General features: G+C 35.7%; 1 protein-coding gene across 1 annotated transcript in view; it reads left to right on the top strand.

Annotated features, from left to right (window-relative positions):
- The window catches only part of CNTN1 (contactin 1), a 401,067-nt gene that overhangs the window by 252,071 nt on the left and 122,809 nt on the right, over positions 1-26,187 (top strand). Inside the window, exons 7-14 of the mRNA XM_065932171.1 lie at positions 4,622-4,828; positions 7,359-7,458; positions 7,608-7,789; positions 10,447-10,571; positions 11,217-11,334; positions 15,391-15,541; positions 18,792-18,919; positions 19,229-19,404. Coding sequence (XP_065788243.1) covers positions 4,622-4,828; positions 7,359-7,458; positions 7,608-7,789; positions 10,447-10,571; positions 11,217-11,334; positions 15,391-15,541; positions 18,792-18,919; positions 19,229-19,404 — 1,187 coding nt within the window. The remainder of the gene's footprint in view (positions 1-4,621; positions 4,829-7,358; positions 7,459-7,607; positions 7,790-10,446; positions 10,572-11,216; positions 11,335-15,390; positions 15,542-18,791; positions 18,920-19,228; positions 19,405-26,187) is intronic.

Here is a 26,187-nt window from a genome sequence, read left to right as displayed (position 1 = left end):
GACATGGTGTGGATTTTTAAATAAATAAGAAAGTGGGAATACTCTTAAGAGAAAAAACTCATTAGATATTGGATATGATATTGAATGAATCTCAATAGACTAGAAAGGTAAGCATAAAAATAGACAAGCATGCTAGAGCTTACTAGGGAATATATAAGTCCACAGTATAACCCGGTATAAATTTCTTTCTAAAAGAGTTTAATATATAGTTTACTATAGGTGTCAAAGAAAAGTTAGAAGCTATTGTGATTTTATTCAATTCAGTTCAATCACTCAGTCGTGTCCGACTCTTTGCGACTCCATGGACTGTAGCCTACCAGGCTCCTCCATCCATCAGATTTTCCAGGCAATAGTACTGGAGTAGGTTGCCTTTTCCTTCTCCAGGGGATCTTCCTAACCCAGGGATTGAACCCAGGTCTCCCGCATTATAGACAGATGCTTTACCATCTGAGCCACAAATTCTGTTATAATGAGGTTAATTAACAACAACAACAAGTACAAACATCTTCAAAAAAGTTTGTGGACAGAGAGAGCACTTAAGTACTTCAAATATATTTTAAGGAGAAACGTAAAATTATTTATCAAGCTTGGATAAGTGGTGCATTTCAAAGTAATACAATGAAACTGATCAAATGCACTATAATTGGCCAAAACAAATCCTGCTTGATATATGGTCCAGACCCTCTTGAGGCAAACAAAAAAAAAATCCCAGACACCTATCAATAAAAGCAATGTTTTTGAAACAGTCCTGGTATTTACTCTTCCTAAAAAATAATTTTATAATAATTTATTATTTAAGCCAGACAGCAAGGCTATGAGGAAAATAGGTGCTGACTTCTTCAGAGATGGTTAATTTTACCATTTGCAAGGAGTAAGGGAAGACAGATAATCCACTGAATGCCCATGAGAACTGAGTCAGAGTTTGCTCTTGATTACCTAAATTAAGCTTCAATCTTAAGCCTGATCAGCAGGGCAGCTACCACACCAACTGTGGAACAGTTTCGGTAGTTCTGGGGTAGAAAAGGAAGTTAGAAGATCAGTTCTGCCTTCCTATTGCTAAATGAGAGTCCCTTGGACTGCAAGGAGATCAAACCAGTCAATCCTAAGGGAAATCAGTCCTGAATATTCATTGAGAGGACTAATACTGAAGATGAAGTTCCAATACTTTGGCCACCGAAGAACTGACTTATTGGAAAAGACCATGATGCTGGGAAAGATTGAAGGCAGGAGGAGAAGGAGATGACAGAGGATGAGATGGTTGGATGGCATCACCGACTTGATGGACATGAGTTTGAGTAAGCTCCGGGGGTTGGTGATGGACAGGGAAGCCTGGCGTGTTGTAGTCCACGGGGTCACAAAGAATAATACACGACTGAGCGACTGAACTGAACTGATTGCTATAAGTCCTTGGGCGAGTCAACCTAGCTACACCTCTGTGTCCTTGTTTTAAAATGACAATAGTGATCCCTAGCTTTGTTTTAGTGAGAAATGATAGTATCCAACATATTGCAGTTATTCTTTTGTCCAAGTAGATGACTTGTCAGTAGACAAAAATCTATTAAATAAATTTATGTTATTAATATTACAAGCCCCACAAGGGCAACGACCAAATTTGTCTTGTTTAGTGGCACATAGAAGATAACTCAGTAAACTGGAGGGGAGGCCCAATTTTGATCTGTTGGTCAGGAAGATCCCATGGAAAATGGGATGGCTACCCACTCCACTATTCTTACCTGGAGAACTCATGGACAGAAGAGGCTGAGAGGCTATAGGCCATGGGGTTGCACAGAGTTGGATACAACTGAATGACTAACACTTTCACATTGAATATTTAGGAAAATACACACTGGGCCTTAAATCAGCCAGACCAATTATTCTGTAGTACAAGATTTATGTTTTTACCAACATCATGGCAATAACTTCTCTGACCTAACTTTTCTCCCTTTAAGATTCAAAGAATAAAACATTATCCTGAAAAAAAAAAAAAAGCACATTATCCTGTTCCTCTTCTCTCATGAGTGGTACAGAGAAAAATTTCTTAGAATTTAGAGAAACTGAGTAATATGGAAGTTAAAATAGCCTGACAAAAGTCATATTAATATTTAGTCTAGAATTAAAATACAGGTCTCCACATTGACATAACTATGGAGTACTCAGAATATTCTGAATTCATTTTGTGTGTGGTATCTTAAAATATTGTATAGCTAAGAAAATTCTTCTGTAAGGAAATCTGTACTTTCCTGACTCTGATTTTTTTGGAATTTGTGTTCAGATTCATTACAAAAATATTAATTTTCTTTTTAAGTGAGAATACAAAAATTATTTCAAAACTAGACAAACTCACATCTGTTAAAATATACTATAAATATTATTTTAGTTCACAGTCTGTAAAATATATGATAAATGTTATTTCTAAATACTATAAACATAGAATTATTTGCTGCCCAATTCCAAAAACCTGATTTCTGCAATTTAAGCAGCCTCCAAAGTTTGTGCTTATTTTGTTTCTTCTTTGTTTTTACCTGACCTTCTTAAATCAGCATAAGGATAACAATTAATATTAATAGAATTATTCACTTCATGGCAATGGGATGGGAAAACAATTGAAACAGTAATAGACTTCATTTGGGGGGGACTCCAAAAATCACTGCAGAGGGTGACTGCAGCCATGAAATTAAAAAAAATGCTTGCTCCTTGGAGGAAAAGTTATGACAAACCTAGTCAGCATGTTAAAAAGCAGAGACATTTCTTTGCCAACAAAGTTCCAGATAGTCAAAGCTATGATTTATCCAGTAGTCATGTATGGATGTGAGAGTTGGACCATAAGGAAGACTGAGCGCTGAAGAACTGATGCTTTTGAACTGTGGTGTTGAGGATGACCTTTGAGAGTCACTTGGACAGAAAGGAGATCAAACCAGTCAATTGTAAAAGAAATCAACCCTGAATATTCATTAGAAGGACTGATGCTGAAGCTGAAGCTCCAATACTTTGGCCACCTGATGCAAAAAGTCAACTCATTGGAAAAGACCGGGATGCCTGGAAAGATTGAAGGCAAGAGGAGAAGGGGACAACAGAGGATGAGATGGTTGGATGGCATCACTGACTCAATGGACTTGAGTTTGAGCAAGCTCTAGATGTTGAAGGACAGGGCAGCCTGGCGTGCTGCAGTCCATGGGGCCACAAAGATTTGGACATGACTGAGCAACAGCGACAAGAATCATTCACAGATATCAAGGTCTAGAAAGATGTATGCTAACGACGAGAATGCTGAGTTGGAGAAATATGATTTAATTTTCTTTCAAATTTAACTTTGTATTTTTATTTTTTGAAAACAAAAAATAAACTTCCGTAATTAAAAAGTTAAGATGAAAAAACAGAATAATCATCTTCATTCACTTTTATGAGACTGTATATTGCTGGAGAAAATTATATAGCTAAATTAAATGGAATCCCCTGGACTATTATTTTCAATCATACTGGATATATATAGTATGCAATTCTTTTAGATTTTAATATTCAGCTCTTTTTCATGCTCCATTTAGCAGCTTTATCAGTCGATCACCTTGAGTTCCATAAAGCAAAATGCTGTCAGGTCATGATTATTTCATTTTTTAAATATCTTGATTTTCCACCATCTTGCATTTAAATCTTTTCTAACTTGAACTAAGAGTTCTGTTTCTGAGGGTGCCGTTTTTTTTCTTTATTCCCCTAAGGGTATTTTTTCCCCCTGAGGGTATCCCCCTGGTAACAGTTGTCTTCACATGCTTATAATGTTTTAAAGGGGATTAGGACTTTGAGACTGATAAATATGTATCACCCACAGTTCCCTCTCATGCATTAATGCTGTGCATGACTACTGGAGTGTCGTCCCTCAAAACATAAAGGGGAGATCCAAATGAAAACTGTGGGGAAAGCAGCAATTTAATGAGGAAATTCAACTTTTGGCCTAACCAGCCAGTATGCTTAGCCAAAGGAATTTACTACAGTTAAAAGTTACCATATGATCTGCTTCCTAATATGTAAGAAAACAAGTAACATGCCTTTTTCCTTTTCTGTAGTTTTCGCTTTTTAATGTGGCCAGAATAGGCTGCATAAACTCATTTCTAAATCTGTCATGTAGAATAGGAGTATAAAAATAAAAAGATGTAAAGCCACAGTACAGTTGATTTTATCTTTTAAATGCAGTAGAGAAGATGGAATTTGAAACTCTTAGACCTGGATTCAGAATCCTAATTCTACTTAGTCATGAAATTCTAAGCAAGTCATTTAAACTGAGTTGCATTTAGCCCATAATTAATTAAAATAATATTAGTAATTCATGAATAATTGAGAAATAGATATTATTGCTTAGCATCACTTTATATTCAAACTACAGTAGCTTTTAGAAAATTAGTGCTGTTTATCTTGGCCTACTTCCAACATTTACTCTACAAAAGCCTAGATTAGATTATGTGCTAGCTTATTTCTAAAAAACAAGACTTTTCCTTTTGGAGAAGAGCTTAAAACTGAGTCAATAGTATTTTAAAAGCCTAGATTTAGTTATGAACTAGCTTACTACTAGAAAACAAAATATTTACTTTTGGAGAGAGTTTAATACTTAGTCAACACTATTTTCTTCTAGATGATCTTAGCTACCGCTGGCTTCTAAATGAATTTCCTGTATTTATCACAATGGATAAACGAAGATTTGTGTCTCAGACAAATGGCAATCTCTACATTGCTAATGTTGAGGCATCCGACAAAGGCAACTATTCTTGCTTTGTATCCAGTCCCTCTATTACAAAGAGTGTGTTCAGCAAATTTATCCCACTCATTCCACTACCTGAACGTAAGTTATATTTGTTCCTCTGTTTTTGTAAGGTTGTCTACTTATGGAATACTTATAATAATGAAAAGAAATATCCAGTGGGCAAACCAGCTGACTGCTTCCCCAGGACAGAGGACATATACTTTGAAAGTCTTGGTTTTTCCTTAGATTTTCACCTAGAGAAGATTTACATCGTTAAGTGTCCTAAGGTAGCTGAGTTTGGATTGGTTGCCTCCAGTTCAGTGAATGTATAGAAACCCAATTGATTTACTAGCAAAATGCCAATATATTGGTTATAAATGGGAATCACCACCATCTGTTTTTTGTTTCATGATCAGTCCTACTTCATAGTCAATTCATGAAAGTGAATGAATGATTATATCAAAACAAGCTGCAGTGGTTACAGAATTAGGGTGGAAGGAAAATCAATCAGATCATTTTTTATTTTTAAGGAATTATTTACATGAAGCAAATAAGTATATAAATTGCCTATCTATTGTAAATAGTATTGAAAATAGCGTAATAGGGTACTGTGGTACCATATTGAATGACAGTTAAGAGTTAACACGCTCTTAACTGGCCTTTCCTCAGGCTTCAGTTGAATGAACTGAATTTCACTTTTTAATGCACCACTTCTTGCGAAAATCAGAATACAATATGTTTTCTTACTTCAGGTTATTTTTATCTCAGTCTTGCTGCAACACTCATATCACTGAATTCAAGCTTCTGAGGAAATAACTGGTTCTGTTGCTGGCAGAATTAAATTTGGGTCTTACCGCTAAGTTTTGTATAATAATGGTGGCAAGTCTATCATCTCAGAGACATTCTTTTTTATTATTATTCTCAAAATAGCAGTCACATGGTTAGAATTCAATAAACATCTTCTTATTATCTGGCTTTTCTTCCCCCCTCTCAAATCTTAGGAAATACTCTCACCACTACTTGAAGGAGTGAAAAGGAACCATCAAATGAAAACTTCCCTCATTTTCTTCCCTCAAAATTCAGTGCTTCTTTCTTTCTCAGTGGAAAAAGTGTTTTTCCTGCAGCTCAAGCTAATTGCTCCAGCTGCTCTCATTCACATTCCATTTGTTTCATTTAAGGATGTCATTGCATCACTCTTTCTTTTCTAAAACTTCAAACTCTCCTCCATTTGTTTCCCTCTGCATATTCTTTTGTATTCAATGCAAACAGTCTTGAGTAATCAAAATCACTTTTTGGATTTGCTAAATCCAAAGGACATTTTCAGGTCTGTTTCTGTATGAAATTTGACTTGTGTTGATCTCCTCTGCCTCTCTTGAAATCTCCTTTCTTTTCCTATTTTTTTAAAAAATGACTATTTCTGCCTCTGCTTATTTCCCAGGTGCCTCGGTGACAAACTCTATGCAGTATCCTTCATTAGATCTTCCTCATTCTAATATTTCTTTCCAATCTTTTTCTAGATAGTCTCATTCATTTGCACCTTTATTTCACTAGAGGCCCTATGTGCTGACTCCAGATTCACTTCTCCCTAATCCTTTTCCCTAAATCCTACCTACATCCTGGGCTTGACACACAGAAGCTTCTCAAAAGTGTTACATTTGAAATATTCCAAACACATCTTTCATCTCCTCTCTAAACCTCCTCTCCTGGTGTTCTTCATCTCATTGAATAATACTATCATATTTTTATCCAGTAACTGAGGAGAGAATTTTAATCATCAGCTCCTTTCCACTGACATCCTGAGGACCGTGAACACAGCAGTTCTCGTTTAGGACGTAAGCACTTGGGGAGTTTGAGGAAGATGTGGAACCCAAAGACAGTGATTCAGCAGACCCATGATGTGACCCAGGAATCTATAGGTTCAATGAGCATCCCAAGTGATTTTAATGAATTGGATTTTTGATCTGTATCTTGAGAAAACATGGGTCCAAGGGGCAGTCCTTTTGATTCTGGTTCTAAAACACAACTTGGATCTGTGTTTTCCTTTCTGTTCCCGCTGTGACTCTTCCCTTGTTCAGGCTCTCACTTAGAGCTGTGACTCTCTGCTATATTTTTCTTCTCCACATTCCTTCCCTTAAAATTGCCAACAATCTTCTACTTAAACCAAAGGTAAAATTCATATTTTGTCTCTTAACAAACCCTATTAATAGCTAAACATTGAGGAAATTAACCTCAAAATCTTTAATATCAGTTTCAAACCTTCTATATTACAGATTCAAGTTCATCTTCAACTACATACACTTTAATATAATTTTGATTCCTAGACCTTTTATAATTGTCCGCCCACTCCTGAAGTTGTGTCAATATATGCGATTTCCTCAACTTGAGCTGGTCTGGTTCAAACTGGTCTCTTTGCCTGAGATTCCCTCAGCCCTTATATATTTCCAACAATCCTCCTTGGCCACCACTTTTTTAGAGCATTTACTATTGATTTGGTTTATGTTTCAGGTCTTTGTGTATCTATTTGTCTTTCAAGTGTTCTACAGTATAAAGTACACACTCATGTTATGATTCTAAGCAGTGTATTTAGCCTTTCTGCTCTGCTTGCTAATTTTGGTTTTTCTTAAATTAGGAACAACAAAACCATATCCTGCTGATATTGTAGTTCAGTTCAAGGATGTATATGCATTGATGGGCCAAAACGTGACTTTAGAGTGTTTTGCACTTGGCAAGTGAGTATGCTCACAGATTTCATTAATGTATGTAGAGTTTAAATCTTGTATTGTTAGGAAATAAATGTTAAAAATGTTTAGCTATAAACATAGAGTAAATTGCCTTTTAAGTGTTGTGGACCATTAGCTCTTATTCTCTTCTATTTAAGTCCTGTTCCTGATATCCGATGGCGAAAAGTCCTAGAACCGATGCCAAGCACAGCTGAGATCAGCACCTCTGGAGCTGTCCTCAAGATCTTCAACATTCAGCTAGAAGATGAAGGCATATACGAATGCGAGGCTGAGAACAATAGAGGAAAGGATAAACACCAGGCAAGAATCTATGTTCAAGGTAGATACATTGTTTTAATTTTCCACACACTTAATCAATATCTTATTTAAAACCGTTTTCTCACTTGAAAAAACTAGCATAAAATGATTAAGCTTAAAAATAGTAAATTGTATTACATTGTGAAAAACGATGAAATATTTATCTTTATGTCTAAGTAAGTCACAAAAATGAGTAGAGAAGTTAGGAATTTATGCCTCTGGTATTACAGGAGCATGAGTGGATCAGTTGTAGTGTTCTTGATAATTTTGTGAAAATACAATTCATATGGCTTGTTGACTTTCTTCAGACTCTTTTTTATTTGTAGAAGAACCTATGCATTATGACATAGTGTAAGCCAGTGATCCACAAACTTTATCATGTTTTAAAATCATCTGGAGGGCTTTTTTTTAAAGGCACAAATTGCTGGTTCTCATACTCAAGAGTTTCAGAGTTAGAAGGTCTATTTGGGGTGTGAGAATTTGTATTTATAAAAAATTCTTAGGAGATGTTGATGCTACTTGTCCAGGAGCCCCTCTTAGAGAATCACTGGTCTAAGGAAAGTTTTTCTTTCATACAATTTCTTGATACAAGTATTTAATTGAAATAAACTTTATTGGGGAGGAGAGAATATAGTTTCTCAGTCAATGCTTAACACTTTACATCCTGAAATCCTCCCTACAATGTTCTCCAATGTGAAATTTGCAGATCACACCTGAATAAACATCTAAGGCTTCAACAAGGTCATTCACTGAAAGGATGCATGTACACAGAGTGCATCCCCAGAGGCAGACACAGTAGGGGCCAGAAGAGTTAAATAAAGGAGATATTTTGTCCTTGAGGAGTTCATACTCTAGTCATACCATATAAAAAAACCTCCAAATTTATATAGTCATACACAGTCAAATAAATATATACCCCTACATATATATAATTATAAAGAAAATTGTGAGTACAATATGGGGAATTACATATGATATTTATAAAGCGTTTGATAAAGGGGTGCCTTAGTCTCATCAAAGGATGAGTGATAGGAAAAACTAGGATGATGCCTGAGCTGAATGGAATACCAGTAGACTAAAGGGTACTGTGGCAGTGTCAAGACCAACCCTTACCTCCTACCCCTAGACCCCAGGCCTCTGTCTATACAGAAATGAAGTAAGCATCTCCAATGGCCCAGCACATGCAGCCTCATCACCACCATCTCATAATGTCCACTAAGATTAGGATTATTTTAACTTTCACCTTGTGCATTTCATTTGCCTCAAGAAGCCCTTGGACCCCAGGGCTGTCTTATGGGCTACACTTTAATGCCCACACAGCTCTGCACCTTTCCCACTCAGACTCTATATTCTCTTCAGTCCTAACTTCTGAAGTCCTTATAATATGCCTCTAGAACACATAGTCCACCATTATCAGAATCCCCTATATCCGTAACTTCTTTGCACATTCCCTTTAGTCTTTGCTGTAACTGACACAGTTTCTACTGCAGACCACTCAAGCAGTGGCTGAATTTTCTTTCACAACCCTCATCCCATGGTGTGACTTGTACACTTGTCCTCCTTGATCTTTATTGCCATTGCTAGACTATCTTTCTTTTCCTTTAACCATCTAGTCTATAATCTTATGTTACCAAAAGTACAATCCCTTTACAAGTTCAAGTTTAAGTGTTTAAACTCTGATCACCACCTTTCAAACTTCAATACCCAGATTCCTACAAGCCTTTTAATCTACCAGCAACTGTAATCAGTTAATCTTACTCTGTTTTAACATCGTCTCACTCTCCCTAACTTGGTCATCTCTTTCCTAAGCCTGGGTTCAATCATTATCATTTCCCTGCACACCGGCTTAGCTCACTCATCTCTCTCCACTTTGTCTTGCTATTTTGGCAAAGAGTAATACTGGAAAACTCTGGCTCTCTGCCCTAGTGTCAGAACCAAGGCACTTGAATATGACTTGGAATGAACACTACCAAGTAGCCTATGTCTAGTTAACATCACAGCTTCACTGACTGTAAATAGGCCCTTAATGTTGCCTGGCAGCTAGACTATTTTTCCCCAGATTTACTTACTCTCTCATTTTATTAGATGACCGTATCTTGCCTTCATGGTTTCCTTTAAACCCACAGTAATTCCTTCTTCAACCTTCCTCTCAGCGAATAACTTGGCTTCCTATCTTACAGAGAAAATGGTAGTTATTAAATTAGAACTCTCACAAACTTCTGTTCTGTCTCTACTAACACTTGTATTTCCAGCCTTATCTCTTTTTACTCTAGAGTCAGCTGTTCTCTGAGGACAACACCTCCACTTGTGCACTGGACTCTATCCCTTTTACACAATATACTGAAATGTAATTCTTTCAAACCTTAAATATCATTTTGAAAGATTTACAAGAAAAAGATCAGTTATTTTAGTGTTTTGTTTTATCAGCTTTCCAACAAAACATGATTCACGAATAGAAAAACAATTATAAATTGAATTAAAATTACCTTGTCTCTAATAATGTAAAGTTTACCTACAGACCTGTATACAACTTCAATGACTCTATCATTGATTCTAAAACTCAGAGAGTATCTGATGTATTCTCCAGAAGAAAGTCAACTAAGTCTAATATTTGTCATCTTGAGTTGATGATGAATGCTGAGACTTGCATTTGCATTTACAATGTTCTTTACTTTTTAGCATTTCCTGAGTGGGTGGAACACATCAATGACACAGAGGTGGATATAGGCAGTGATCTCTACTGGCCTTGTGTGGCCACAGGGAAGCCCATTCCTACCATCCGATGGCTGAAGAATGGATATTCGGTATGTGTGTTCAATTGCTTTGCAGTTCTTAAACCTATGTTCAGGTAACATTTCTTATAATCCCGGGAAAAATTAGCAGGAGTGGCATGTAGGCCCTGAAATATAAAAGTTTCCTTTAAAAAACAACAACAAAAAAGTGAATATAAAGTGTCTTTTTTCAGCTTAACTAGTTTTCTATAATCTTATGTCTACCTTCTCTCTCTCTCTCCTTATTGTTTCCTTTGTTCCACTTCCCCCTTCTTCCTTTGCATCCATCTCCACTACCTGATATTGTCCTCTTTTTCTTACCACTGTTTCCCTGACCCCACAGAAACAGAGGTAAGAGTGAAGGTCCTACCTTTAGCCCTGGGGACAAGTAGCAGCAGTGGGGTCCTTCTCTACCTTCCCACTGTAATCTCTCAGCTGAGCCGAGAGGGAAAAGGTGGACTCTCTGCTCTGTAGGATGAATAGAACAAGAGCCACTGGGCGTGGTAAGTGGGTTTTACTTCCCCATACCATGGAAACCCCACTCCACTCGACTTAGTTAACTAACAGTGGGGGAAAAATAACGTACTTAAATTGGAATACAACCAAGCCCAAACCCAAATGAAAGCATTTCTGTTAAAGTTTTTCAAGGAGACATGTTTTACTTTGTGTTCTTTCCAGTATCATAGAGGGGAATTGAGGCTGTATGACGTGACCTTTGAAAATGCTGGCATGTACCAGTGCATAGCTGAAAACACACATGGAGCAATTTATGCAAATGCCGAGTTGAAGATCTTGGGTCAGTATCACTTTTTGTTTCTGTCAACAATCAACAAGAAAGCAACACATTAAAAAGTGTCTTGGGTTCTCTAGATTATATTTAATTTCATATTACTTTCTTGAATTAAAAGTTCCTTGAATTAGAAATTAAGCATTTCTAAAATGTGGTTTGTATTAAAATGGCATTATTTTCCTTTCATTGAAGAATAGTAAATAAATTGGAAGCAATATAGAATATAGAGGTTTTTAAAATGTTTTTAATGGTAAAGCAAACTTTACACATATCAATTTTTACAAGTCTTGCTTTCTCCTATGTCTGGGCAACTAAACACTGCCAGAACCTCACATAGTACAGCTGCGCCCTCAATGCCTGTGAGGCAGCCTCAGGAAATCTTTGGCACTTAATAGCTTTATCAGTCCCTGGGTTTCATATCCTACAATTCCTGTTCAAAACCTTCAGCACATTCCTCATTCCCCTTACACCACACTGAGTTTCTTCTTCATGAAAATTGAAAATCATGGAGAGAAAATGTTTCAATTTCCTATCCCTCATTCAAAACTATCTGAATCTTTACTACACTTGTCCTTTAGATACTCTTCATCCAGAGGATGATGTACATGTCCTCTTGTCCAAAAATAATCCCTTTACTTCTGTACTCAACGCACATCCCTTCTCTTTGTGTATGTGTGGAGTGTGTAAATGTGTGTATGCATATCTCTCAAGATGCCTCTCTTTCTGGTCATGTTTTCCTCTTGAATTCTCCTCTCCTTTGTGTTTAGTGACTTGATGCTGATACCTCCTATATTATTTCTTCTTGATCACTTCATTTTCTTCTTTTCATCCCTTCCTTTGCCCAGTTGGAAATCTTGCTCTCTTCCAGAGTTCCATTCCTCTGGCTGCATTCCATTTTCTTTCTCATTCTTTCACATATTCTATAGTATTATTCCTGAATTATTATTATTTTGAAATTAAAGTTATCCTGGATGATATCTTCTTCTCCCATTAACTGTCAATGACCCCTTAATGTGTATCTCTGGGTCAGAATTTTATCCTCAGCTCCTGTCTCAGTATGAAAAACTTCTTAGCAGAAATGATCATCTGGGTAAATTCACAGATATCTAAAACTTAGCGTGTCTGAAATTAAAGTCATTATTTCTCATTCATCCGCACATTTTCCTCTTGAAGTATTTACTGTTCTAAAGAATGAAGCGATCCATTACATTCTTTTCTCCTATTACATCTATTAAATTTCTCATTTTTACCCTATAAATCTTTCTGAGATATTTTTACATTCTTATTTTCATTACAACTACCTTAAATAACACCTTACTATTGTCATGCCTTTTTCATACTATTTGAAGTGGCTATCATTGAGTTTAGTTATATTTTAAGTAATTAATCCAGATGGGCAGGCTTCCTCTTCGGGATATGATTACTGAAAAGATAAAGCAATAACTCAGTGCAGCCTATTTGATTTTTGCTATACCAAAGGGTAGTTCTTTAAAACAGTTGTACCACTACAAATTGAGTGACACTAAAAGAACATGAAAGGCAGTGATACAATAATAAGAAAGTATTAAAGAAAACTATCTTTTAAAAGAGTTGAGGCCTTCTTAATTTTAACTTTCCCTGATTCTTTTTAAATTTTAAGGATCATATTCCATTTCTTCCCCTTAAAGTCAAAATTCCTTGCTAATATATTCAATCTAGCTTCTTTGGATATCAAGAAGATGTTTAGGCTTAGGCTTCATACTGTATCACTTTGGTGAAAAGTACAAAGAAATAATTTTGACTTTTAGAGAAGATACGAGGTGAGTTTCAATTATTTCTCAAATGTAAACTCTTTTTTTTCTGTTGTAATTTCTTCTTTTTTAAAAAATTAGTTTATTATTTTTTAATTGGAGGATAATTACTTTACAATATTGTGATGGTTTTTGCAACACATAAACATAAATTGGCATACATGTGTACCCCCCATTCTGAGCCCCCCTCCCACCTCCTTCTCCATCCTATCCCTCTGGGTTTTGCCAGAGCACCAGCTTTGGGTGACTGTAATTGTTATACATTACAAAATGATAAGAAAATGCAACAGTTCAGATTGAAAGATCTCTTTGTCTTCAAGCCTAAAGTCTTCCAATCATTTAATGTATATTAATGTAGTAATTAAGCAAAGTGAGCATTTTGAGATTGAGATCAATTCCTGGTCATCTTTATTTTGTTTCAATCTATTTTTTGTTTATTGCCTGTAGAAACGGTTTCTCATTCTTCTTTCCTGAGTTATTTAGTTAATTTATTTATCTACCAAATGATTATTGAGTACTTTTGCTGTACCATGTATTAGTCTATAATAAGATCAATAAAGAGAAAAGAGAATATACATACATAAATATGTGTAGATATATATGTATATATACACATATATATGAACATAGTCTAGATTCTGTCACTAGAAATTCAAATATTACATAAGCATGAAGTCATTCTGATAACTGGACAAAAGCAACTATTTTATTAAGACTAAACAGATCCAAGAAAAATTCTCATTTTATAGATGAATTTAGGCTTTTTAAATATAATTCTATTACATTTTCTCTCATTTTACAAACAATATGTTACCCATAATATTTATTGAACCTAGACAGAATACCACATGCTGTGTTAGGTATACAACACAAGTTGGTTGTTTACTTATATATTTATTGCCAATTATAAAACACAAATTAAAAGAATAATGGAATAACCTAAATCTTTTCCATAAGAAATGTGTTCCTCAGAGTATGTTCCTCACTTCCTAAAAGTACTGAGTTTCAGGTTCACCCCAGACCTACTGAGATCTCAGCAGCATTTTTACCAAGATCCTCCGATGGTTCTGACGCTCAGATAAAATTTGAGAATCATGGAACTAGATGATGAAACACCAAGACCTGGATAAAGATAGACTTAGACTTAGAAAAAGCTGTAGAAAGGACAGCTACAGATGACTGGGATATGTGGAAATAGAAAGAAGGAATTCCCCCAGAGTCTGGGGGAAGATGAAGAGATTGAGAAATGAGCTACATGTGGGGACACTAAAGAAAGTGAGATATCATTAAGTGATTCTAGGCTGTAACCTGTTTTCACAATTATTATTCTATACTTTGAGGTAAGGAGATGTATCATGTACTCCTCAGCTAATTAAAAATATCATTCCCGTAGCTGTTTGTAGGTTGGTCTTAAAGGCAGGGGTCTCTGTTTATTAAGGCATCTCATAGTAATTGCACATAGTTGGTGCTCAATAAATGTTTGTATAATGAAGGAAGAGTCATATAGTTTACCGAAAAGAGCATGCTTGTGAATCAGATGGAACTAGATTCAAATGTAACTCCCACATGATAGCCTTTCCTTGTGGCACCTTTGGTAAGTTACATAATCTTAACAGATATTAGCTTTCTCACTTGTCAACTAGAGACTGTTCAAAGTGTGGTTAAAGAATACTAATTATAAATATGTGTCAGTATTAATAATGGTGCTCCGTTTCCTCCAGCCTCTCACTTAACTTCTGTTGTGCAATTGAGTCAAGAAAATTGAATTAGATGTTACCTTAAAAATTATACAGCATTTGACTGCAACTAAAATGTATAATAATCCAGTTATCACCAAGAATTGCATATTTAAAATTGGCAAGATTTGATAAATAAAATATACCTTAGTGAAGTTATTAAAGCAAAGAAAAACTACTAGGGTTATGTATGGAATGTCTGTTGGTCATAGTGGGTGATATTTGGTGAGAGTAATCCTTTCTGGCTTCCCAAGTGGCTCAGAGGTAAAGAATCCACCTACCAATGCAGGAGACCCAGGTTTGATCTCCTGAAGAAGGAAATGGCAACCCACTCCAGTATTCTTGACTGGGAAACCCCATGGACAGAGAATCCTGGGGGGCTACAGTCCATGGGGTCGCAAAAAATCAGACACAATGACCAACAGCAACAATCCTCTATTGATTATTAATCAAAAGGAAATAAAAAGTGCTATAGTATAGAAGAATTTTTTTCTTTTTAGCAAAAATAAAGAAAATAACTAGTTCTTTCTTTTTAGCTTTGGCTCCAACTTTTGAAATGAATCCTATGAAGAAAAAGATCCTGGCTGCTAAAGGAGGACGGGTTATAATCGAATGCAAACCTAAAGCTGCACCCAAACCAAAATTTTTATGGAGTAAAGGCACAGAGCGGCTTGTCAATAGCAGCAGGTTAGTCTGGAATGCAGTTCAGTATTTGGAAAAGTTTGCTTTGTAAAGAACCTCTTTTCACATTCATAATGTAAATGTTTTTGTTCTAACTTTTCTCCACAGATGATATCACAGTTCTAAGGTAAACCGAAATAGTTACCCATCACTGTCCCTATCTATTATAAACATTTAAACATCTACAATTTATAAGGATATTTTAAAGTGAAGCCCAGAGATTTGTGATAAATTGTCCAAGGCCTCAAAAATAATTAACAATGGGAAATAAAACAGAATCTAATTTTTTCCCTAACGAGCACAACTATAGCCATTCATATTTGATTTAATTTTATGCGACTAGTCTATTCAACATTTCAGTGGGGAAGTAAAAGGTGATTTCAAAGTACAAGTCACCTCTTCCCATCTTCCAAAGTGAGCAGGAACTTCTAATCTTCCTAACTACCTATCAGTATCTTAGAGGCTTTGGGATAAAACATAAAGTATATGGCTTGCATAGATTATTTGCATAAAAGCCAAACTGAATGGTTTTTATAAGTTTCCCAGAAGAAGTTATGGTTATATTGAGTAATAAAGTATGGGGAGAAGCAAGTCACGTTGGGAAATAAGAAAAGTGGGATATGCAGGTTGAGGAGCAAGAAATATTCCAGTCAAGGGGGTGTAGTATGTGCAAAGGCCCCATGGCAGAGGGCAGAGGAGGTATAAAGATTGTAAGAACTAAAATCAGTGTGGCTGTCTTTAGAGGAAAATGAAGAGTGTTATGGGATGACACAAAGTAAGCTAGACGATCAGCAATGTTTTTTGTGCTGAGGGACTTGGCTTCATCTACTAGTAATGGAAATCTATCAAAAGGCTTAAATAAGGGAGGAAAAAAAAGTAGCTTTTGCTTTAAAAAATATTCTGGCAAAGTGTAAAATGTATCCAATAAAGAATGTAAGATGGATGCTACCATCTCTATTTTTATATACCTAAAGCCTGGAAAGGTTTAAGTAACCTTCTGGAAATGGGTCAAATGATCTCTAAGCTAGAACTTGGAACTTGTGCCATGTTGATATGGAATGAACATATTCCTCTTGTTAGGATAATCGCAGTTATGACTGTGTACATGGCAGAAATGGAGGGGGAAGGGGTACGCAGGGAAGCAGCTGCTTCCCAGAACACATTAACTTTTATAGTTAATATGTTTGACTAAGAGTTATTAAGATTTTAACAAAATGATACATGAAGAATTAGTGTTACAGGAAAAGTCAATTTGTGCAATATAGCGTTGAAACTTTAGCAGTCAGACAATGAATGATACAGACCGTAATGAGAAGGTAGTTCCATTCTCAGGTATTTACTACTACAACAGCCTGGGGCATGGCATCACTATTGGCTGCACCATTAGCTCTCTCTCCTTAATGAAAAGAATCTTGCTCTGATTCCTATGAGGACTCATGCCATAGGCCTCTGCAACCATGGATTTCTCAGAACCATGCTTCATGGATCATACTGAGATAATTTTGGCAACAAGTGACTAATTTATTAAAGACTTTGTGGTTCCTGGCTTCTGTGACTGTTTATCTATATCATATTTTCTGAAAATAAGATATATATTTCACTTGTATGTGAAATCTAAAATATGCCACAAGTGAATTTATTTACAAAACAGAGACAGACTCACAGACATAGAGAGAGACTTGTGGTTGCCAAGGAGGAGGAGGTTAGAGGAGGGATGGGTTGGGAGTTTGGGATTAGTAGATGCAAGCTATTATATACAGACTGGATAAACAACAAGGTCCTACTGTAAAGCACAGAATAGTCAATATCCTGTAATAAACCGTAATGGAAAACAACTTTAAAGATTTATAAAATAAAGTAAAATCCAGGGACAGATAATCCAATAATGACTCTAAGTGCAAACATTATATAACAAAGTTATATAGTAATGTATAAAGTATTAATATATGTAATATAAATTATGTATGATATATCATAATTTATATGATATTAATACCATATGAACTAGATGTAAAAGCTATAAGAAATGAGTTTTTGGTCTCCTGGCTCTAAGGAAGAGGCACACAGGCAGAGGGAATAGATTTAAGTTCTGTTAGTATGAAAGATTTAGTTTACATTCATAGACGAATTTCCTAAGTAGTAATTTATACAGAAGCTTTTACTAAGGAAGGTTTTACAATATCTTTGTTTGAAAGTTTCTAAAAATAAAATATGTTTGTATTTCTTTGTAACTGTGGAAATAACAGTCTGTTCTAACTGCCAAGTCTGAAGTCCTGAGGTCACATTCCTGGCAGATCTGGACTCATATCTTTCAGGCTTGTGACTGGTCTAAGTCTGTCTCACAGTGGTTTAAAAATCATTTTACAGTGGTATGTAGAGAGCCACTGCTTCAGTCAGACTCCATGTAGTTCATACATTCAAAATCAGGTTGTTTGAGTGCCTCTTCATTGTTCCATGTCTCCCTCCTTAAGGAGTTTCTGGAAAATGGTATTTTTTGTTTTGTTTTTTCCTAATGAATATATACATTAATCGGTATGTTACCTAGTTAGAGACAGGGCTAGAAACAAAGCAGATAAAAATTCCTGACATCTAATGCAAAGATAGATTAATAAGTAAAACTGAAGTATTTTTCTGATGAAATATGTATTAGGAAGAAAAATTCTGGGAACAGGGATAGCATGAGGAATGCCTGGACAGTAGCAGAGCCTCTTGTGCCTGTGTGCATGTCATAATATCTAGAAATATCAGGCAAAGCTTTACTGAAAGTGCCACTGTGGAAAACCCTGAAGAATGTAGGAAATGAACTATGAAATTGTATTGGGCCTGAAAAGATAATCTGAGGACTGTGGCCCCTACTACGCACAAGGTGGAAAAGTCACTGGAGGGTCCTGTGACATCAGTGAGTGACATCAGTGAGCCAGAGAGTGATGTGATATTAGTTATATGACATATATCTTCATGTCTGGCTGACATGTGGGAAAGGAGACTGTAGAAAGACAAGGATGGCAGCAGAAAGATAGGATTACTGTGATAATCCAAGAAAAAGATGAAGATTGCTTTCCAAAACAATTTGATGTTGGGAGAGAATGTTCTAAACAAAGGCTAGAATGTTTTATCTTAAAAAAAGTCTCTGTCAAGCAATTTATATAAAATGTTAATGATACAAAGACATTAGTGTTTTTAATCTAATACATAGAATAATAGCATACTTCATTAAATTGATTTTGTGAAGTATGTATTTTTTTTCATTTCATAGAGTACTCATTTGGGAAGATGGCAGCTTGGAAATCAATAACATTACAAGGAGTGATGGAGGAGTCTATACATGCTTTGTAGAAAATAATAAAGGGAAGGCTAATAGTACTGGGACTCTTGTTATCACAGGTAAGAAAACATTTGATTAATTTTACATTTTTTTTAAAGTTTAACAATGCTTAGTTTCTAATGTGCCATAAGACATGCGATTCTGTACTAAGTTTATAAGACAATTCATGTATTGATGCTTCCATTTCAAAAGCCTTCTGGGAAAATCTCTTGCTTGATGAAACTGTTCCTGGAATTTGATTTGTAGACTTCTTACTCCTTTGCCCAGGGATTTCAATTATACTGATTTTTATTTTGTAATATACTGGATAATATGGTGTCTCCTAATTTTTTGAATTGTGCTTTACTCCTTTATTTAAAAATATATAGATCCCACACGAATTATATTGGCCCCAATTAATGCTGATATCACTGTTGGAGAAAATGCTACCATGCAGTGTGCGGCTTCCTCTGATCCTGCCCTGGATCTGACATTTGTTTGGTCCTTCAATGGTTATGTGATCGACTTTAACAAAGAGAACATTCATTACCAGCGGAATTTTATGGTACGTGTTTTATTTATTTATGGCCTGTCCTTATTTTCATCTTATTAACATTCTGACGTCCCCCATGTGCCTGCATGGGAATTTTTATTACTAAATCATATACCTGAGACTGAACAGATAAAATTTTTTCATGGGCCTCCTTGAATTAATCGTAGTATTCCTGAACCTTGCTAAAAATGACTAGCCCTGAGGATTTTGGTAATGAGCCACTAGGGAAGCTGAACAAAACTGGAGTGGGTGGCCGATCCCTTCTTCAGTGGATCTTCCTGACCCGGGAATTGACTCGTGGTCTCCTGCATTGCAGGCGGATTCTTTACCAGCTGACTACCAGGGAAGCCCTCATTATGTCCATTTTCTCTTTATTGTAATACAATTTTTATAAGAACGTGCACTCTACCTCATTGTATCTGTACTTTGGGTTCTAAGTGACTTCATTTCAAAGGAGATAAGAACACAGAATTTAGCCTTTGTTATAATGACGATTTTAAGTCATTTTTTTTCTTGAGGGTAAGATATAGACAAAATATATACATGGAAAGGTTTGGAGAAGTAGTTCCTGTGATTTTTAAAGGTCTAAATGGTTGTATTTTAAGAATAGGAAGCATGGTGGTGTCATTGTATAGAAATAAAGAAAATAGAGGAAAAGGAGGGGGAAGTAATGCAGGAATAACAACTTCCGTAGGAACACCCTTGGTTGCACTGATAAGTCTCCTTAAATTGTGATGAATTTAAAGCACAAATTGATCACTGCTCCTGTCAGACTGTTCTCTAGGAAGGCAATCAGTTTAGAAGTCTAAAGATCTGGCTAGACCATATGCTTAGTTAAGAAAACATCAATTCTACTTTTAGAAGTCAATTATAATAAGTTTGAACTAACTCAGTATAGTATTTAAGATTTTTCAAGTCCTATGAAATCTGAAGTTTGATACATACCTCTTATAATATTATGCTTTCAAATTGTCTGTTGCTGCTGCTGCTGCTAAGTCGCTTCAGTCGTGTCCGATTCTGAGCGACCCCATAGACAGCAACCCACCAGGCTCCTCTGTCCCTGGGATTCTCCAGGCAAGAATACTGGGGTTGCCGTTTTCTTCTCCAATGCATGCACGCATGCTAAGTCACTTCAGTCATGTCCAAACTCTGTGACTCCATAGACGGCAGCCCACCAGGCTCCTCTGTCCACAGGATTCTCTAGGCAAGAATACTGGAGTGGGTTGCCATTTCCTTCTACATTCAAACTAACTATCCTTAAAAAATTCATCTAGAACATCACACTTTAAAAAGCCAAAACAAGCATTCAGTCAGGTTGAGATTGATTTTAAAGGGCTGGAAACACTTATTCTTAATTTGTTATTAGACAGATGCATAAAACAATTATCAACACAGTATCAATATTTATGCCTTCCATATGTCGACCGTAATTCCAGTTTCTTTCTTTTTAATCTAACAGATCTAGGTACAACTGTGCATATACCGAGAATCTACTGTCTTTCAGCTTCTGAACCAAATTTACACTTTAAAACTAAACAACTGGGGATTTATAGAAGACAATTTTAACAGAACATGTGATACTTTTCCTTATATGTCTATTTTATTGTGCTTAATCATAAGAATGGCCAACATTAGTAAATTTGGTACCATTGTCTTTGATCATTTCTTCACATTATGTTTGGTTTTGCAAGAAAAGCAAAATCCACTCAATATTCATTCATTTGAAAAAAAAGTAAACGAAGTAGAGGGTTTTTTTTTAAGTAGACTTTTGAATTTTAGTACCTTGGTGTTATATATTGAATAATGTCTAAAATGCAACAAGTATAATTTATATAAGTACTTATTTTTAGCTGCAGTGGAGTCTATACAAATAAATTGGCAGTAAGCTGAAACTTCATATGTTGAATAAGCTGAAACTTCATATTTTCTTTAAAATAATAGTTTCTTTTTGTTGATTGATTCAAATAAACATTTCAAAAGAAAGAAATTAAAGGAGGAAGGAAGAAAGGAAGGAAGAGATAGAAGGAGAGAGGAAGGAAAGAAGAGAAAGAGAAAAAGAGAGAAAGAGAGAGACGTTGGGGGAAGGGAGAGAAAAAAAAGAAAAGAGGCACATGAAGAAATAACTGAAATACTAATTAAGAAATTAATATTAAATTGGATGATAATGATGTAAAAGTTGGCTTAAAGCTCAACATTCAGAAAACTAAGATCATGGAATCTGGTCCCATCACTTCATGGCAAATAGATGGAGAAACAGTGGAAACAGTGGCAAACTTTATTTTTTTGGGCTCCAAAATCACTGCAGATGGTTACTGCAGCCATGAGAAAAAAAGATGCTTACTCCTTGGGAGAAAAGTTATGACCAACCTAGACAACATATTAAAAAGCAGAGACATCACTTTGCCAACAAAGGTCTGTCTAGTTAGGGCTATGGTTTTTCCAAGAGTCATGTACGGATGTGAGAGTTGAACTTTCAGAAAACTGAGCACCGAAGAATTGATGATTTTGAACTGTGGTGTTGGAGAAGACTTTTGAGAATCCTGTGGCCTTCAAGGAGATCCAGCCAGTCCATCCTAAAGGAAATCAGTCCTGAGTGTTCATTGGAAGGACTGATGTTGAAGGTGAAACTCTAATACTTTGGTCACCTGATGCAAAGAACTGACTCATTGGAAAAGATCATGATGCTGGGCAAGATTGAAGACAGGAGAAGGGGATGACAGAGGATGAGAAGGTTGGATGGCATCACTGACTCAATAGACATGAGTTTGGGTAAACTCCGGTAATTGGTGACGGAACACTTAAGTATTCTTGCCTTGAGAACCATATGAACAGTATGAAAAGGCAAAAAGATAGGACACTGAAAGATGAACTCCCCAGGTCAGTAGGTGCCCAATATGCTGACCGACTCAATGGACATGGGTTCGGGTAAACTCTGGCAGTTGGTGATGGACAGGGAGGCCTGGCATGCTGCAGTCATGGGGTCACAAAGAATGGGACAAGACTGAGCGACTGAACTGAACTGAACTGAATGATGTAAAAGTCTTTGATCATCATTCATTCACTGTACTCCTTCCTTCTGGATGTTAACCACAGAGGTTCATGCTTTCCCCTCAGAGAAGCCAAAGCAGACCCCAACTGCAGGCCAATGCTGTGGCCTCAGGGACTTGGTTTCAGCTTCATTTCACCAAATAAGGAGTATAATAATAACCAGTGGCAGAAAGCATACTCACTGGCTAAATATGCAGCTTCAGTTCAGTTCAGTTCAGTCGCTCAGTCTTGTCCCATTCTTTGTGACCCCATGACTGCAGCATGCCAGGCCTCCCTGTCCATCACCAACTGCCAGAGTTTACCCGAACCCATGTCCATTGAGTCGGTCAGCATATTGGGCACCTACTGACCTGGGGAGTTCATCTTTCAGTGTCCTATCTTTTTGCCTTTTCATACTGTTCATATGGTTCTCAAGGCAAGAATACTTAAGTGTTCCATCACCAATTACCGGAGTTTACCCAAACTCATGTCTATTGAGTCAGTGATGCCATCCAACCTTCTCATCCTCTGTCATCCCCTTCTCCTGTCTTCAATCTTGCCCAGCATCACGATCTTTTCCAATGAGTCAGTTCTTTGCATCAGGTGGCCAAAGTATTAGAGTTTCACCTTCAACATCAGTCCTTCCAATGAACACTCAGGACTGATTTCCTTTAGGATGGACTGGCTGGATCTCCTTGAAGCCCACAGGATTCTCAAAAGTCTTCTCCAACACCACAGTTCAAAATCATCAATTCTTCGGTGCTCAGCTTTCTAAAAGTCCAACTCTCACATCCGTACATGACTCTTGGAAAAACCATAGCCCTAACTAGACAGACCTTTGTTGGCAAAGTGATGTCTCTGCTTTTTAATATGTTGTCTAGGTTGGTCATAACTTTTCTTCCAAGGAGTAAAAGCAAAGGTGCATTTTTAGCACTTTGTAGATGGAAAAGTTGATTTAATTCTGTAAGTAATTTAAAAAACCAGAAAAGAAATGTATTTTAAAATAAATTGCTAAAATTAATTCAGTCTTTGGAACCTAAAAAAGACCTATAACACTTTTCCTTGCATCTTCCTTCTCTTTCTTCTTTCTTCTCTTCTTCTTTTTCAAAGCAAATTTCAAAGTCACACTTCACTGCTAAATGTTTCTGATCCACCTTTTGGAAGATAGTCCTAATGACTAGCAATTGCTTCTGAGGTTACTAATAGACCACTCTCAGAAGAACAGGCTCTTCCAATCTAAAACTCAGTTAATGAGCACATAACAGCGATGGCAGGAATGGGGAAAGCAAATGTGAGGAAAGGATCACAGCTGCCTGCATTTGTCTATTATTCAAGTTGCACTATCAAATACATCAATATATAATGTTGGAGATTTTTAAATCATGTTTTTATATTTTATTTAATTCTGGAAACATTTTAATTATTAAATATCATGTATTCACTTAAAAATATAGTGTTGAACCCATACTACAGCAGAAACAGTGATACGCACCAGAGTAAAGAAAACACTGAATAAGACAAATGCAGGCACTGTTGAGATCTATTTTGATGGGGCTTTTTCTGTAAACCTACATCACTGGAAATGCCTTGAGGAGTAACAATGTAGTTTCCTTTACTTACAGAAATACCTGTTAGACTATAACATTTTGAAGTGTGTCCATATTCCATTGGAGGTCAAAGAAGCCCAACTAAAAGAATTGTGGACTGACTGATATGACAACTGTGGGTTCAGCAAAAATTATTTTTTAAAAGGCTATCAGTGAGATTATGACTCAGACATTGGAGTAACTAAGTAACTATGCAAGGAATCAGAACATGTGAAATTCCTAAAAAATTTATCGGCAGGTAATTTTGCCTATATTACATTACACATAATAAAAGAAAGCCCTTTACACTTTTTGTAGAAAAAAAGACAAACACAGGCACTGATCTAAAATCATAGCTACCCTATGAGTTTGAAAGTCAAATATAAATAATTTGGAGAAAAATGACTTGGTAGTTATTGCAGTTAATACAACTATCATCATCATCATATTCAAATCATTTAAATTGCTAAAAATTAATAGCTCTAATTCATGAAGAATATAGACATCAAAATTTAAACTTTTAATTCTAAGAATCTGTTTGTATTTTCTTTCTTTTTTTTTTTTTTTGCCCCAATTATTTTTATACAGTTGGAGGCTAATTACTTTACAATATTGTAGTGGTTTTTGCCATACATTGACATGAATCAGCCATGGATTTACATGTGTTCCCTGTCCTGAACCCCCCTCCCATCTCTGCCCCCCCATCCCATCGCTCTGGGTCATCCCAGTGCACCAGCCCCGAGCACTTGTCTCATGCATCCAACCTGGACTGGCGATCTGTTTCACACTTGATAATATACATGCTTCAATGCTGTTCTCTCAGATCATCCCACCCTCGCCTTAGCCATTAAAAAGAATTCATTTGAATTAGTTCTCATCACGTGGATGAAATTGGAGCCCATTATACAGAGTAAAGTAAGCCAGAAAGAAAAACACCAATACAGTATACTACGCATATATATGGAATTTAGAAAGATGGTAATGATAACCCTATATGCAAGACAGAAAAAGAGACACAGATGTATATAACAGACTTTTGGACTCTGTATTTTCTAGTTTGATTTCAATAATATATTATATTCAATAATCAAGCATTCTTGATTTTAGCTTGCAATCCTTGACCTTGCCACTATGTGGCAACCTTACATAAGGTTTCAAATTTCACAACATGGACCCTAGAACTTGTTTTATGAAACTAAACAAATGTATTTTCTTATATCTAAGATGCATGATTTAATTTTTTTCTTTATACTTCTTCCAATTATAGTCATATAATTATCAGGGGGTAAGTAACCATATTTTTGAAGATGTGCATTTCCTTTAAGAATTTATAGTGACCTATAAAATTTAAATACATAAATAACATAGATCTATTACATTTATAATCTTGCTTTTTGTAAAACCCTTTTGAATTAGTTAATTTTAAAGTGGAGCTAATAATTTTTAAAGCTGTAAGTAAACAATACTGATTATAGAAAAGACTTAAAAGTTAACTATATAATTTACCTGTCATGTTATTTATCCTGTCACTATTCAAATAAATATTCACTGAGTATTTTATGGCTATGTAATCAGGTTCAGTAAATGTTTCATTTGAACTTGAATCTATGCATTGATGTTAAGTATTCTTATATTTGTACATATATATGAATTATAAATGTCATAACTTTGGAACTATGATACAATAAGCTTATAATTAGTTTATCTGGCATTCTTTTATTCTGTTAAAATTGTATGGAAAATACATAAATTTTTCAAGTCCAAATATACAATTATTTTTATTTTGATTTTCCAATCCAATAGCTACTTCTTCTTTAGAGTAAATAAAAAAGCAGCATCATTTTACTTACTAATTTAATTTTTAACCCCTTTTGCTCTAGAAAAGACCTGAAACACTTTACCAAAAAATTCATATTTATAACATATCATTTTTTACCTCTCCAATGGTGATACCTGTTATGCAGATTTTTTTTTCAAGAACTTTTGACATCTTCTTTGAGTCATTTTCTATCAACTATTCATCAATTCTCCCTGCCAGAGCCACTATCTAAGTTTAAGTTTCTTTAGCTTTCTAATTCTGGTATTACCACTGACATAACTTAGCTCTTTTTCTAATTAAAAATAAAAGTTAAAATTATAATTCAGGTAGAAGATTTTGCATACCTGTTTTGAATTCATAAAT

The sequence above is a fragment of the Muntiacus reevesi genome, chromosome 4, assembly GCF_963930625.1.
Source record: "Muntiacus reevesi chromosome 4, mMunRee1.1, whole genome shotgun sequence".
Classification (NCBI taxonomy): Eukaryota; Metazoa; Chordata; class Mammalia; order Artiodactyla; family Cervidae; genus Muntiacus; species Muntiacus reevesi.
This window is presented reverse-complemented; position numbering and strand designations above follow the sequence as displayed.